A 17,147-nucleotide genomic window follows, 5' to 3' on the forward strand; every position below is an offset into this window, starting at 1 on the left:
GCACATATCTTGAAAGAAATCCAAGGCTATTGGATGGCCGGATGTATCCTATTCTTTATGTAAATTCTGGTTTATTTTTAGTCCTTCCTAAATCATAATTAGCTCCTATAGCTTTTGGTATCACCCAGTAAGTCAACCCCGAAGAGCTAAGATCTAGTGTGAGTAGCGAGCAGACGTAAGCGTAATATTGCACATGCTAATACCATTAGCTTATTCACCGACCACATGCACGAGAGTGGTCTTTTTTGGCGTGTAGCAGGCATCAACAAAGTGAAAGGTTATCAGAAAAGAACACAACCACAAACACGAGGAAAATGCAGCAACCGACAAACTATAGATATGTCCTAAAACAGAAACAACCACCAAATTAAATCATGGATACAGCCACAAAAAAGTGTCAATAGAATAATCTATTGGTTACCAGAATGTGCTCTATGTTTCAAGCAACTTAATGCACAAATTTATAACCTGTAATGTAATATAAACTACCTAATGTGGGATAAATGGCCTAATCTACTAGTAGGTAGGTAGAATATAACTGTAGTTCTTATGTTAAAAGCATATGTACCGCAGTTACCAATTTCGTTCTACCGCGAGCCAATTTGCTGAGAAGGTTACGGGTTCCCCTATAATTTTTGGGAGGAGAAGTTTTGTACAACCAAACCGCGACTCGCACATATAACGTTCACGGTGACAATGGTTTGTACACAATTACACAAAATGATAATTATGAGCTAATTGTTTCTACCAACACCGAAGGCATACTTGGGGAGGCTCTGTTTCACATTGTATATACTTTTGAATAATTGAATTATGATGCTTTCAACCTTGTACATTGTCTTGTATTTAACCTAATTTTCTGTACACTTGTTGAATAGCTCCAATATTTGGTTTAAGACCAAAAATAGAAACCATGTACATTAAACATCTGCTATTGTAAAAAAAAAATAACCCTTCAGTTCTCTCATCCACCGCCTTTAAAGTCCTCTCCTCGCTTGCCAAACCTCCCCTCACACAAGTTGATTGCATTGTCATGCCACAATACCTCCCTTCAACAATCCGAAACCTTATTCCCTGATCAGCTCCCACCCTCATCAGCCCTCCCCAAAATTTTCATTGTAAGCAACATACCTTCAAGCAATATGGGATCTGAATCCTAGATGGCGCTTTACCGCACATATCTTGAAGAAAATCCATGGCTGGTGGATGGCTGGATGTATCCAATTGTTATGTAAATTCTACTCCCTCTGTAAATAAATATAAGAGCGTTTAGATCACTACTTTAGTGATCTAAACGCTCTTATATTTCTTTATGGAGGGAGTAGTTTATTTTTAGTCCAACCTAAATCATAATTAGCTTCTGTGGCTTTTGGTATCACACAGTTAGTCAACCCTGAATAGCTTAGATCTAGTGTGAGTAGTAAGCAGACATAAGCCTAATATTGCACATGCTAATACTATTGGCTTATTCACCGACCACATGATGAAAGTATTCTTTTATTTGGCGTGTAGCGGGCATCAACAAAGTGAAAGGTTATTGCAAAAGAACGCAACGACAAACACGAGGAAAATGCAGCAACCAAAAAATTATAGGCAAGTCCAAAAAGAGAAACAACTCTACATTAAAAAAAATTAAATCATGGATACAGCCACAAAAAGGTGTCGCTAAAATAGCCTATTGGTTACCAAAATATGTCCTATGTTTTTAGAAACTTAATGCACAAATTCATAACCTGCAAAGTAAAAATGAACTACCTAATGTGGGAATAAATGGCCTAATCCACTAGTAGGTAGGTAGAATATAACTGTAGTTCTTATGTTAAAAGCATATGTAGCACAGTTACCAAGTTTGTTCTACAGCGAGCCAATTTGCCAAGAAGGTTATGGGTTCTCCTATATTTTTTGGGAGGAAATGCTGCGTACAAACAAACAGCGACCCGGACATATGACATTCATGGTGACATTGGTTTGTACACAATTACACAAAATGATAATTCGGAGCTGATTGTTTCTACCAACACCATGGGCATACTAGGGGAGACTCTGTTTAACATTTTTTTAAGAATTGAATCATGATTCTTGCAAGCTGTACATTATTTTGTTTTGAACCTATTTTTCTGTACACTTGTTAAATAGCACCAAGATGTTAAGAATTCTAGATAGGAGGAATAGACGTGAAGTACCAAGCGTATATGTTAGATTTCATGCTATCTAGTATTACTGGTACTCAGAGTGCAACTTTAATTGTCAAATGGCACAGCAGAGACCGGTATAGTAGGAACAATGCACCCTGAGCATCATGCAATTTTTGTTTATTCAATATTAAATCAAACATTAACACAATTTGGTGACACTTGTGTAGCCTTGGACATTAACTTCGACTCAACTACAAAAGGCAACTATTCATTTGGAAAATCCTTGGAAGTTCCTATTGTGTTGGACGTGAGATGGATATGAGCTATCTAAGTCTGCCGGATGGTTTGAAAAAAAATATTTGTAAGACCATACTCTGCTTTGTTTTCAAATATAATTCATCACTATAGAGAAATGCATTAGCATGTGATAATTTAAACTTTACTGTCTATGGTTGAGGTAATATAATCACCACTTACAACTTCATAATTCCTGTAAGCAACTTACTCAAAAAAGATTGCTGGAAAATAAGGACAACAGAAAAAAGGGCAGCCCGGTGCATGTAGCTCCCGCTTGCGCAGGGTCCGGGAAAGGGTCCGACCACTTTGGGTCTATAGGACGCAGCCTTTCCCTACATTTCTGTAAGAGGCTGTTTTCAGGACTTGAATCCGTGACCGATCAAAAGGCAGCAGCTTTACCACTGCGCCAAGGCTCCCCTTCAAAATAAGGACAACAGAAGTAAAGCTTTTATTTTTGAGACACAAATATCTCCTAGGCACGATCCAAAATCCTAGACTTGGCTAAAACACCTACAGAACACAACATACGGACCCATCTCCGCGCTAATCTCTACCCCCCTGATTTTCACTGTGGACCCTCCCGCCCCCTGATTTCCACTATATCTTGACACGTCACGCCATAACTTTAATCCTGTACAAATTTGCCCGTAGGTGTAGTGTCTCTCGGGTGATCATAGGATCATAACGATAGCTCATCGTGCAAAGTGGATCTCCAAGTAAATGCGAAGAACTCCTTTCGAGCATGTGAGTTGCAGGAAATACTTTTGTTTAGCTACACAACATTTAGCCCGGATGCAAAAGGAGACATCACATTACAATAAAGACTATCTAAGTCCAGAAAATGCTTGAGAGCTCACTAGAAAAATAAATCGGTTTTGTCCATAATACAGTAATGGTGTAATTATGTTGGATGCCATATATGGTTTCCTATCTAGAAGATTAACATGTGACACACAATAGCATACATATAAAAAACGTGTCCACATAATTTCTAAATATACATTTGTAGCGTCATTACAACTCTGCTTAAGAAAAGATAGCTTCAGATATTACTGAAAATAGTGGTTACACCTACAAAAAGGTCAATGCACAATATGCTACAGGTCTACTGGAAAACACAGGACAAGCACAATCTCATGATTCTATACTGATAACGCAAAAGTTCCATTTTCAGTGTAGTTAATCCTATAAGCATCTGTTGAACAACACATGTTGGCTCACCTTTAACTCATCATAAATCTTTATTTCCCAAGCATAGAGTCTATCTAAAGAGGATGCATGACTTCCTGAAATCATACAAAACTCTTCAACAAAATCGCTAATGCTTTCTGGAGGGTCATCATCCTTCTGAACTGAAAATGGTGGATTCTTAGATGATGAAGATCGTGATGAAAGTGAGCGATTCCAAGCGATCACTTTCGTGACATGCTGCTCTGATTCTGCAGTAAAACAGTTAAGAGTAAAATATCCATCCAAACAAGGCTGTTATTGTTTAGCGTACAAACTTCACATATTAATGTATTTGATATGAATAGTAAATATACCATGGGAAGCTACATTTCCAGCATTGCAGCAGAGCAAGGATGATGACAGAGAAAGTGCACACGACGGTTTCCCTGCAATAATTAGCACTGATGTTAAGCAAGTATAACCATAGAAGTTCAAGAGAACTGTCTAACTGTAAAAAATGTATTCCTCACCTGTTATCTTGGTTGAAAAGCTTAGTCGAATCTTCCTTGTCTCAAGCATCCTTGAGACCCCATGGCAAGACTCAGCTGCCCGAGCAAATTGGCGCTCGAGTTCTTTCACATCAGACAGAAAATCTTTTGATACGCTGGTGATGGAACTGCTCTTTTCTTCTTCCCTTTCAGTAGATATTTTTGGTACATTAACCTTGTCTACAGAGTGGGCTTCGTTTTTTCTATTGTCAGTAATACATGTAGGATTCTGCCCCTCCACATTCTGTGTCTGCACTTGATCAGGTCCTTTGTGTAAGTTTGAGTCATTTGGTAAGTCTGTATCAACAATCTCAATTTCACTACAGTCATTGCGATTCAACTTAAGATGGTCAAAATTGTCATCAAGGTCTTTACATCCATGTGTTCCCAACTGTTCTTGCACCTCAGCTATTTGACTAGAGGAAGCTTGACCCCTTCCATCGACATGGCCAAAGTCATCCAAAGTTGCCTCACAGTTCTCTGAGACATGGGTGGCAACATTTTCACTCACATCATTTGGTTCAAAGAAATCCCATGGGGGGCAAAATTCCGGAGACAACGGTGGTGAAACCGAAGTCAGGATGGGCTGCCCTTTTCTAATAAAACTAGCATCACCATCACTTGGGTCGACTGTCACTGTCAAGGATGGGCTTACTTCTGACCTCAAGCGACTAATATCAGAATGGCGGGGCACTTTCAGTGGTGAAATTTTAGAATTGTCTGCAGGTGGCAATGGGGATGGTAAAGCAGACGAAGAGCTAGGGGACTTGTCCGGATCACCCTCATGGTGTGACTCCACAAACTGCCTCAAAGCAACGCCGACATTGCGCAGAGACTGCTCGTACGACAGATGAGCAGCCGAAAGGGCATACCTTGCATCGATTGCTTGTTCAATGTGTTTCAGACGACCCTTGCAGAGCTGCAATGCGGTGTTGCAGTCTTGCTTGGAGGCAGTTGTACCCATGCTTCTTCACTTCCTGTAACAACGAAGACAAGTTATGATTGACATGGAATCCATATGGCTGACAAAGGAAGTAATCATTTGCGTTTGTACTACAAGGCATGTTGGTCGAAAACTAGACCATCTATGCATGTTGACTGAAGTTATAGAATTTTACTGCATTCAGTAATTAAAAGAAACAGGGGAGGTTAGAAAATCAGAGTTTCAAGGCACGGGTAAGCAAGGATTTTACCCACCAAGTAACGAAATGAAAACAATACTCAGGCACCATGTAACAGGAAACTCTAATCGATAGAAAGAAAGGATAGAAAGAAAGAACGCCCTTTTTTTCAAGATAAAAAACAACAACACTTTGTGAGGTAGAAAATAAATGACATAAAAACTCGCCTATTTTACATGTAAGCAATGATTGTGCCCACCAAGTAATGCGATTCAGATTTTTCTTTGAAATTCAGATTTTTCTGCATTCAGTAATTCACCATGTAACAGGAAACTCTAATCGATGGAAAAAAAGAACACGTTTACAAGAACACAAATCCACAAAGGCACTTTGCGAGGAAGAAAATAAAATACTACTACTCGCACATAAAAAAGTCGCCTATTTTGGCACCGCAATATCATCATTACAACCCATCGATTCGGACTAACCCACACGGCTGGAGACCGCACCCGCACAATGATTGATTAATTCATTCATCGGCAAAGCGAACTTCAAAGCCACAGAAAACATCTGGGGGACAAAAGTACAGAGAGAGGCGGAAGCTACGAAATCGAGCTCCATGGACGAACACTTACCTTGGCCTAAACCAACTGGTCGGCCAAACCTCACCTAGGAACCAGAGCGGCCCGCTTCGTCCTGGCAACACGCCACAACCACACGAACAGAGTCAGTCAGAATTCCAGTCGAAGGAACCAAAAAGAACCCAAACCCCCAAAACCCCACGCTTCAACTCGAACCCCCGGAGACGAGGAGGAGGCAATCGGCGGAGCAAGAACGGAGGCCAGAGATCGCACCTTCGCAGGCGCACCGAAAGGCAATCCCCGTCCCGTTCCAGCGCCGAGACCAAGAACAGGAGAGGGTAAAAGACGAAGCAGGCTTGGTTGGCAAGACAGAGCAAAGCCGCGCGGAGACCCCCTCTCCGCTCCGCCCCTCCGCAAAAGCGAGCAACAGGACAAGGGATAGAGAGGAAGCGTTACATTGGCGAGTCAATCCCCCCTATCTCTCTCTATCTTTCTCTCTGCGAGAGCCGCCGCTGGCTGTTTCTGTCTCTCTCTCTCTCTCTCTCTCTCTCTCTCTGGGCTGCGTGCTCGTCGCGACCTGGCAGCAGCGATGCGCTGCGTAATGAGCCAGTGCAGCAGCCACGCGAGGCCCCGCCTGGCGCCGAACCTTCGCCCCTCGCTCCGCATGTACCCCGTGTGACGCAACGCCGCGATGGCCCTCGGCTCTGGCCTGCAGCCCGTTGGCGTTGCCATTGCGCTCCTTCAGTTTCTTGTTTGCTCCGTGTGAGGAGAGAGAAACCGGGGAGGCGTGAAGAGATAGAGAGAGGGGGAAAAAGGCTGGGGCCTCATTTATGAAGTAGAAAATCGGGAATGGTGCAGCGGGCGGGGCAGGGGAGTGCGGGCCCCGCAGGAACAGCCACAGAAGGGGAAAGGATGGGAGGGGTGCGTCACAAAGCTCTACCGGATGGACCTACCGGTCAGCCTGATGCGGTGTGTGGCGTGGGCATTGTGATGGTGAAAGGTTTTGATCTTTGCCAGATCTCTTTTAGCAGGAAATGGAAACCTTTTGTGTGATTGTTCTCTATGCCTGGTTTGGTGTATTTTTGGCAAACAGTGATGTTTGGAATTAAGTTTCTCTAAATAAACGTTTGCCTTTGAGCTCCTGCCATGGAAATCAATTGACATTTATTTTGGGCAACCGCCTCTGCACGTCTCAGCGGCATCGGCGGGGTCGACCGGATCCCTGTGAGGACTAGTGATGGTGGTGGCGGCGGCCTCTACGGGTCATCGCAGCAGGGCTTGCAACCCTCGACGACCGCGACAAGACGATTAAGAGATGCGGTGGCGCATCTCTAAGTGCATCACCGAATCTGCAGGCATGGAGACAATACTTGTACGTGGCGCTGTGGGCGCTCGCTGGCAACGCAAGGAAATTTCCGTCTCATGCGAGGGTAACAGGCATCACATGAGGAGGTTTGTGGCGTCAGCGTAGCGTTCAATACTGATGAAGGCATCTGCCACCAGGGCAGCTACTTCGACGAAATGGTGGATGTTGTAGTGTCCCTGGCGTCAATGTGGGGTGGCAGCAAGCAGATCCCCACTGAGACATGGGCAGCTCCCTAACGGACGTGTCGATGGACTTCGGTGGGAAGACGTTCCATCTTAAAGATGCTGACTTGAACGTTGCTTCATGTCCAGGTGAAAACTCTTGTTCTATTCTTTATTGATCGGGCTCAACAGTAATGTACTTGCAGCTATTATCTTGTTCAAAGGTTTGTCCAATCAATGGCATACTGGTCTTCATTGGCTGTTCTCGGCAACCAAAATGAAAATCCTTGTCTAGCTGGATACGACAATGATGACATAAGGATATTTATCCCTAGCTAAAGTCGTTGATGCTAACGAAGTCGATTTAGAGCAATTTTAGTCGTTGCCAAAATTTGGATCGCCATCCGCCATATGGAGCGTGTTCCATAATGCTTTGAAGGTTGTGCGGTCTATGTGCAAACACAAAATCGCCAGATGGCAACTCCCGTATTTTCTCCTTCAGTTGGTGCAAAATTTTGTTTTGGTTTAAATGCCATTTAATCCAACCAAAATAGTGCATAAGCATCATCAAACACAATAGCTTAATTAGAAATTATATCAGTGGCTAAAATTTGTCGCATTTACATATTTATTGCGACGTTAAATGCCGTTAAGCGACATCTTCAAAATAGGTGTTGATATACTACCGCTACTCAATGCTGCCACCATCTAGTTGTCCTTGTCCTCCTCATCTAAATCCGACAGCTCCTCGAGGTAAGCAAAGTAGTTGGCGTCGTCCTCCTTCTCGGAGCGACGACCATGAGTTGCTGCCACTCCTCCTCGCCGCTGGTTGCGGCGCTGAAGCTTGTTGTCGGTTTCTAAGAACCTACATATGAGTTGTGAGCAACAACCCTTTGAGAGTTCGACCAGGGACTGAACACATCCAGTAATCCTAAGTCATGGATGAATATGGTGGATGAACTACAAATGAACACAAGAAACTGCCCAGGTTCGGGCCACCTTCTTGGTGTAATCCCCTACTCATGCTTTGTTTTATATTGCAATGGTATGGAGCTACAATGTGTTTGTTACAAGATGAGAAGATCGACATCTATCTCTTCTAAGGCCAAAAAGATCGACCGTTGTGCGAGGCTTGGGTCTCCCCTATTTATAGCGTCGAAGGAGGCCTTGTCGAAGGTTTTGATTGGTTGAATATACATTGGAGTAGGCTTGTGTAGCCTCTACTTTGATGGCATGGCTGCCCATGACATGCTTGTACGAGTGATGATGACGTCCTTCCGGGGCAGTGTGTTACCCCCAGACACTTACCAATCTCCTTTGGTATTCATCGGGTGGCAACGAAGTACCGCCACTATTACACCGTGGGCAACAGAAAAATCTAATTATGATAGCCACGGATGACTTGGTTCACACGGATCCCTTCGGGGCACGAGCACGAGGCTTGGCCGTACACCCTTAGCTTGTTGCCTAACATTGGTAGCCATCCTTTGGGTATGGTCATCGCTCGTCTTCCTTGGGGACGAGGTCTTCGCCCCTCGGGCATGTCGATGCGCCCTCCCGGGAGGGCCCCGCAAAGCAATCTCAGGAGTCAAGCCGATATCATCTTCTCGGGGCGCTTCGCACAACCACAGGGCAAGGTCCACCGGATATTGCGGAGTCTCCCAGAGTTTCTCTTCTAGTACATGAAAACATACGACCCATTTTGTTTTTTAGGCCCACTGCACCAGATTGTTATTGCCCTGGTTTTATTTACGCCGACAGTAGCCCCTAGGCCCATCTCCCTCTCGCCCGATGGTGGCAGCGAAGAGGGGGTGGAGCCAAGCGATCCTAGGGATATGACATGTGGCAGCCTGGGCCTTCTCATGGGGACTATCAATATCAGCCTTGGCTCCTGCCATAAGAGCATAAGCTTAATCAATTACCCTGCAAAAGAAGAGGCTGCCTTCTCGACTGCTACTCTCATTATTCTTCAGAGATCGTGGGTAGTCACGCCCTTGGGCGAGTGGTTGCCTTCCTGTTAGTTCCTTCGGTTATAAGGGAGAGAAATTGAAATGGTGCTAAGCCGGCCATCTTCCTCCTTCCCTGCTCTTCCGCGGTTGCTTGAATCTGTTGGGGAACGCAGTAATTTCAAAAATTTCCTACGCACACGCAAGATCTATCATGGTGATGCATAGCAACAAGAGGGGAAGAGTGTTGTCGACGTACCCTCGTAGACCGTAAGCGGAAGCGTTATGACAACGCAGTTGATGTACTCTAACGTTTTCACGATCCGACCGATCCTAGCATCGAAGGTACGACACCTCCGTGATCTGCACACGTTCAGCTCGGTGACGTCCCACGAACTCTAGATCCAGCTGAGTGTCAAGGGAGAGTTTCATCAGCACGGCGGCGTGATGACGGCGATGATGAAGCTACCGGAATAGGGCTTTGCCTAAGCACTGCAACGATATGACCGAGGTTGATTATGGTGGAGGGGGGCACCGCACACGGCTAAGACAATTGTCAACTTGTGTGACTATGGGGTGCCCCCCTCCCCCGTATATAAAGGAATGGAGGAGGGGAGGGCCGACCCTCTCTATGGCGCGCCCCACGGGGGATTCCTACTCCTAGTAGGAGTAGGTTTCCCCCCTTCCCTAGTTGGAGTAGGAGAAGAAGGAAGGGGAAGAGGGAGAGAAGGAAAGAGGGGGGCGCCGCCCCCTCCCTAGTCCAATTCGGACCAGCCCATGGGGCGTGCAGCCACCCCTTGAGGCCCTTCTCTCCTTTCCCGTATGGCCCATTAAGGCCCATTACTTCCCTGGCGAATTCCTGTAACTCTCCGGTACTTCGAAAAATACCCGAATCACTCGAAACCTTTCCGATGTCCGAATATAGCCTTCCAATATATCGATCTTTATGTCTTGACCATTTCGAGACTCCTCGTCATGCCCGTGATCTCATCCGGGACTCCGAACAATCTTCGGTACATCAAATCACATAACTCATAATATAAATCGTCATTGAACGTTAAGCGTGCAGACCCTACGGGTTCGAGAACTATGTAGACATGACCGAGAGCATCTCCGGTCAATAACCAGTAGCAGAACCTGGATGCTCATATTGGCTCCTGCATATTCTACGAAGATCTTTATCGGTCAAACCGCATAACAACATATGTTGTTCCCTTTGTCATCGGTATGTTACTTGCCCGAGATCCGATCGTCTGTATAATCATACCTAGTTCAATCTCGTTACCGGCAAGTCTCTTTACTCATTCTGTAATGCATCATCCCGCAACTAATTCATTCGTCACATTGCTTGCAAGGCTCATAGTGATGTACATTACCGAGAGGGCTCAGAGATACCTCTTCGATGGATGGAGTGACAAATCCTAATCTTGATCTATGCCAACTCAACAAACACCATTGGAGACACCTGTAGAGCATCTTTATAATCACCCAGTTACGTTGTGACGTTTGATAGCACACAAGGTGTTCCTCCGGTATTCGTGAGTTGCATAATCTCATAGTCATAGGAATATGTATAAGTCATGAAGAAAGTAGTAGCAATAAAACTGAACGATCATTATGCTAAGCTAGCTCATGGGACAAAACTCCGTCGCCACGAGACGGGGTCAATATCCATCAACGTCTTCACTAGCACCATCTCATCTCAAGCCCTAGTTCATCTCTTATATCCAATCTTTGTCCCAAAACCTCAGATTGGTACCTGTGGGTTGCTAGTAGTGTTGATTACTCCTTGTAGTTGATGCTAGTTGGTTTATTTGGTGGAAGATCATATGTTCGGATTCTTTATGCACATTTATACCCCTTTGATTATGAACATGAATATGATTTGTGAGTAGTTACGTTTGTTCTTGAGGACATGGGAGAAGTCTTGCTATAAGTAGTCATGTGAATTTGGTATTCGTTCGATATTTTGATGAGATGTATGTTGTCTCTCCTCTAGTGGTGTCATGTGAACGTCGACTACATGACACTTCACCATTGTTTGGGCCTAGAGGAAGTGAAAGTGCAACTATCCCTAGGTGGTTTTGGTAATTCATAACAACATATAGCTCATTGAGCTAATGCTATTCCAAGATGATTATTTCAGGAAAGCTCAATGATTGGCATGGCATGGATGTGAAAGTGGAACCCTCAAAATGCTAAGGACAAAGGATTGGCTCAAGCTCAAAAGCTCAAGACTCTTCATTTCATATTTTAGTGATCCAAGATCACATTGAGTCTTTAGGAAAAGCCAATACTATCAAGGAGGGATGAGGTGTTGTTTAATGAGCCTCTTGCTTCATGTGCTTAATGACATGCTCCAAAACCCTCAACTACTTTCCCATATCCACATATGACCTAAACCCTAAGCCAAACTCGGTCCTACCGATTCTTCCTATCCGGCGCCACCGAGTTTCACTTGTCATTAGCCACTACCAAACCCTAGCAATTCGGTCCTACCGATAGGGATCTCGGTCTCACCGAGATGGGGTTGCAAACTCTCTGTTTCCCTTTCATAACTTTTCGGTCTCACCGAAAGAGCGAATCGGTCCCACCGAGATTGCAATGTAAACTCAGTGTTTCCTCTTTGTAACTTTTCGGTCTCACCGAGTTCCACTCGGTCTCACCGAAAGAGCAAATCGGTCCCACCGAGTTTGCCTGACCAACTCTCTGGTTAGCTAATTATCAAATTCGGTCCTACCGAGTTTGTGTAATCGGTCTCACCGAGATTACGTTATGCCCAAACCCTAACCACATTGGTCCTACTGAGTTGCATGTCAGTCCCACTGAAAATCTCTAACAGTCACTAGGTTTACATTTTCGGTCCGACCGAGTTTATTGATTCGGTCCCACCGAGATTGGAAAACTGTGTAACGGTTGGATTTTGTGTGGAGGCTATATATACCCCTCCACCTCCTTCTCATTCGATGAGAGAGCCATCAGAACACACACACCATTCCAACTCATATGTTCTGAGAGAGAACCACCTACTCATGTGTTGAGACCAAGATATTCCATTCCTACCATATGAATCTTGATCTCTAGCCTTCCCAAGTTGCTTTCCACTCAAATCTTCTTTCCACCAAATCCAAATCCTATGAGAGAGAGTTGAGTGTTGGGAGACTATCATTTGAAGCACAAGAGCAAGGAGTTCATTACCTACACACCATTTGTTACTTCTTGGAGAGTGGTGTCTCCTAGATTGGCTAGGTGTCACTTGGGAGCCTCCGACAAGATTGTGGAGTTGAACCAAGGAGTTTGTAAGGGCAAGGAGATCGCCTACTTCGTGAAGATCTACCGCTAGTGAGGCAAGTCCTGTGTGGGCGATGGCCATGGTGGGATAGACAAGGTTGCTTCTTCGTGGACCCTTTGTGGGTGGTTGCTTCTTCGTGGACCCTTCGTGGGTGGAGCCCTGTGTGGACTCGCGCAACCGTTACCCTTGGGTGGAGCCCTGAGTGGACTCGCGCAACCGTTACCCTTCGTGGGTTGAAGTCTCCATCAACGTGGATGTAGGATAGCACCACCTATCCGAACCACGGGAAAAACATCCGTGTCTCCAATTGCGTTTGAAATCTCCAAACCCTTCCCCTTACATTCTTGCAAGTTGCATGCTTTACTTTCCGCTGCCTATATACTCTTTGCATGCTTGCTTGAATTATGTGATGATTGCTTGACTTGTCCTAAATTAGCTAAAATCTGCCAAGAACTAAAATTGGGAAAAGGTTAAGTTTTTATTTGGTCAAGTAGTCTAATCACCCCCCCTCTAGACATACTTTCGATCCTACAAGTGGTATCAGAGCTTTGGTCTCCATTTGCTTTGATCTCCATAGCTTTTGATGGTCATAGCCTTGGTTTCACAACCTAGGAGAGTATGGCGTCTAGCGAGGGAAATTATCACCGTAGAGGTCCTTACTTTGATGGTACTAATTTTGCCAGTTGGAAGCATAAAATGAAAATGCATATTCTTGGACATAACCCCGCCGTTTGGGCTATTGTGTGTGTTGGTTTGCAAGGTGACTTCTTTGATGGGAGAGAACCAAACCGTGAAGCTACCGCGGATGAGTTGAAGATGTTGCAATACAATGCTCAAGCTTGTGATATTCTCTTCAACGGATTGTGCCCCGAAGAATTCTACAAAATCAGCCGCCTTGAGAATGCGAAGGAAATTTGGGACACTTTGATTGATATGCACGAAGGTACCGACTCCGTCAAGGAATCCAAGTTGGATGTGCTTCAAAGCCAACTTGACAAGTTCAAGATGAAGGATGGTGAAGGTGTCGCTGAAATGTACTCTAGGCTTGCTCTCATCACAAATGAGATTGCCAGCTTAGGAAGTGAAGAGATGACCGATAAATTCATCATCAAGAAGATTCTAAGAGCCTTGGATGGAAAATATGATACCGTGTGCACATTGATCCAAATGATGCCCAATTACAAAGATCTCAAGCCAACGGAGGTGATTGGAAGAATTGTTGCTCATGAGATGTCACTTAAGGATAAAGAGGAACTTCACAACAAATCAAGTGGTGCCTATAAAGCCTCATGTGAAGCCCCTATATCATCAAGTGAGAAACAAGACTTCAATGAAGAATTGAGCTTAATGGTGAAGAACTTCAACAAGTTCTACAAGAATAGAAGCAAAGATAGAAGCTCCAAGTCAAGGTCCTACAATGACAAAAGATCTTCTAGTCGAGAGCGAAACTGCTACAATTGTGGAAGACCCGGACACTATTCCAATGAGTGTACGGCTCCCTACAAGAGAAGAGAAGATTCTCCAAAAAGAAGAAGCAAAGGATCACCACCAAGAGAGAGAAGGAGTAGAGATGATCGTTATGAACGAAGATACTCACGGAGAAGCAAGGATTCGAAAAGGAAGGAAAAATCATCAAGGAGCTACACAAGACGAAGACATCAAGCTCATGTTGGTGAATGGGTATCCGGCTCCGACTCCGACAGCCACTCCGAGAGAAGTTATTACTCCGGCTCCGAAGATACTCAAGATGAAGGTGTTGCTGGTTTAGCACTTGTGTCAACCAACTCCTACGACATATTTGACTCACCAAATGAAGGAATTGGAAGATGCTTCATGTCCAAAGGTCCTAAGGTAACACACCCCGAGTATGTTGATTTCAATAGTGATGAAGATGACTTGTTAGGTGATGATTTGCTTGGTGACAACTCTAGTGATGAATACTATGATGAAATGTCAATTAAACATGCTAATCAAGATAAAACGAATGACAATGATAAGGAGAAGATTGAGGCCCTAACTAAAGAACTAAACACTCTTAAGTTAGCTCATGAAACCATCTTCGAAGATCATCGAGAACTTTTAAGAGCTCATGAGAAATTACGCTTTGAAAAGCTCAATCTTGAGCAAGAGCATGAGTTCTTAAAAGCAATCAATGATGATCTCCGCAAGAAAAGTTCTTCTTACATTGCCAAGCGTTTGCTCTTATCCACTTACATGCCTCAAGTCAAGTCTAGTAACAAGAAAGATTCTTCCTCTAGTAGTAACAATGATCATGCTAAATCCAATATTGTTACTTCTAGTAGCTCTCTTGATTCCAGTAATGATTCTCTTAGCCAAGTTACACTTGAGCAAGAAAATAGTTTATTGAAGGGAATTATAGAGAAAGGAGTGTACAAAAGCCTTGCCGGGAGTAAGCAATTCGTGGAAATTGTGCGCAAGCAAGGAATGCACCGGAAGAATCAAGGTATTGGTTTTGAACGAAAGTTCAATGCCAGTGGAGTTGAGTGGGAAGAAGATCAATACCCCAAGACAAAGTTTGTCCCTCAACAAGAGAAGTATACTTCTTTCAAGGGGACACAAGCTCAAGATGATCTTCCACCACAAGACTACAAGCAAAAAGGCAAGGACAAGCTTCAAGAGAAAATTGATGCATTTGAAGAAGCTCCAAAGACCTTAGTCAAGTGGATTCCCAAGACTACTTCAAGTTCAACTTCATCAAGTACGACTACAACTCCAAGGATTCCCATAAAGATGATGTGGATCCAAAAGAAGAAGAACTAGAGAGTTCTTGAGGGTGACTCCGCCAACGTACTTCACTCTTATCTTTTGGCAAGAACAAGTGCAATCAACTTCCACATCTTGCACTAGTTCAAGGAGTCACAAACCCTCTTGTTGGTAAGACAAGGGACAAGGTAATCTAAAAGTTTTCATGGACATCATCTTTGTGTGCATCACTCTATGTCTATGGATATCCTTGTTTGTTCCTTGTGGGACTAACCCATGTAGGTATTGAAAGTGCAATTCACTCAAATGGATAGCTCCAAGAAGATCTACATCAACATTGAGCATCCACATCTTCAATATCTACATGAAGTCATCATCGACAAAACCCAAGGTTACTTCATCCCTCTTAGGGGGGATATCACATCTAGGGGGAGCTTTACTCTAGGACTTGAGCTAAAGCAACTCTAAAGATGTGAACAAAACAATGCTTCATGTAAAAGTGGTAACCCCACTTGAGCTTAAACGATGAGTATGACCTATGATCAAGTGTTCTCACTTGACTCCTAAGTCAATATACTCATATATAGATGACCTTGTCATCGCAAATTGCTTGATAGATGCTAGATTTGCTTGTGCATGCCTTGCCACATATTTCATTTGCCATCTTATTGTGTGAGCATGCTGGTTGCATATTTTACTCATTCGAGGACATCCACTTGTTGTTTTGATTGTTTGGTTTTGTCTTCTTTTGCCAAGTGGATGGACAAGAATGCCTAAGAACCTCCTCTAGCTATCTATGTTGTTCTCGTCTCAAACTCTATTCATGCTGCATCACAAAATTTGATCAAGTCAGATTCGAACCACTCTGTGTAGGAGCGCTCGGAGTCCCCGATTCGTCATAGACTTAAACTTCCAAAACCTCTTTATGATTCTCGGTCTGACCGATACTCCACTTTCGGTCCTACCGAGATCATTAAGTTGATCTAGGTTTTCGATCTCGGTGCAACCGATTTAAACCTTTCGGTCACACCGAGTTTCAGTAACTGCTTGCAGTTATGAATCTCGGTGCCACCGAGTTGTTCCACTCGGTCACACCGACAGGGTCGGGCTATATATAGTCACGGGCAAAATTTTGGAAATTTCTCCGAACCCCTTCGCCCGCGCGATAGCCTGCTCTGCCCTCGTGGTCTCCGGATCGTCTTCTCGCCGCCAGCAGCCTCCAGTCGCTGGTCTCCGTCGCCGTCAACGGGAATTCTGTCCAGCCGTTGCCGCCGTAGCAAGTCCCCGCCGAACTAGGGTATGGACTTGATCTTTGTGCTATTCCCCAATCTGATTCCTAGCACATTGTGATCATATTGATTCTAGCCACGATTGAAACACTCCTATCCAGTCAAAACGCTCATAGATTAGGTTTGATTCGAAAATTCTAGGTTTAGGTTTCCGCCGAAACTATCTCGGACCCACTGAGTTGAAAAACTCGGTCCCACCGATTTGGCTTATGCCATTGCACAAGTGAGACTCGGTCTGACCGAGAATTACTTATCGGTGTGACCGATTTTTGAACTCAGTGAAACCCTAGCAGTCTCGGTGCCACCAAACCGTGACTCAGTCCTACCGAGTTCACTAGTTTAGGTTCCAAAACTGCTTCGGTATCACCGAGTTTGTAAATCGGTAGATCCGAGATGATTTCAGTGGGAAACTAAAACTAAGTTTTTGGATCATTCTTTTGCAAAAATCTCTGCATTTTGTGATGCTCATCCACTCTATCTCTTCTATAATCTATTCACAGGGTCAGCAGTCAGTTTG

The 17,147-nt window shown here is 44.2% G+C and overlaps 1 protein-coding gene across 1 annotated transcript in view; it reads right to left on the bottom strand.

Moving 5' to 3' along the window:
* LOC119297313 (protein ROLLING AND ERECT LEAF 2-like) overlaps positions 1 to 6,288 on the bottom strand; it is an 8,574-nt gene extending 2,286 nt beyond the window's left edge. The window contains exons 1-5 of the mRNA XM_037575154.1: positions 6,126 to 6,288; positions 5,907 to 5,967; positions 4,133 to 5,127; positions 3,977 to 4,048; positions 3,654 to 3,871 (exon numbers count right to left, since the gene is read on the bottom strand). Of these exons, the coding sequence (XP_037431051.1) occupies positions 3,654 to 3,871; positions 3,977 to 4,048; positions 4,133 to 5,114 (1,272 nt within the window). The 5' untranslated portion in view covers positions 5,115 to 5,127; positions 5,907 to 5,967; positions 6,126 to 6,288. The remainder of the gene's footprint in view (positions 1 to 3,653; positions 3,872 to 3,976; positions 4,049 to 4,132; positions 5,128 to 5,906; positions 5,968 to 6,125) is intronic.
* Positions 6,289 to 17,147: the final 10,859 nt, after the last annotated feature.

This window comes from Triticum dicoccoides, chromosome 5A, assembly GCF_002162155.2.
Source record: "Triticum dicoccoides isolate Atlit2015 ecotype Zavitan chromosome 5A, WEW_v2.0, whole genome shotgun sequence".
NCBI lineage: Eukaryota > Viridiplantae > Streptophyta > Magnoliopsida > Poales > Poaceae > Triticum > Triticum dicoccoides.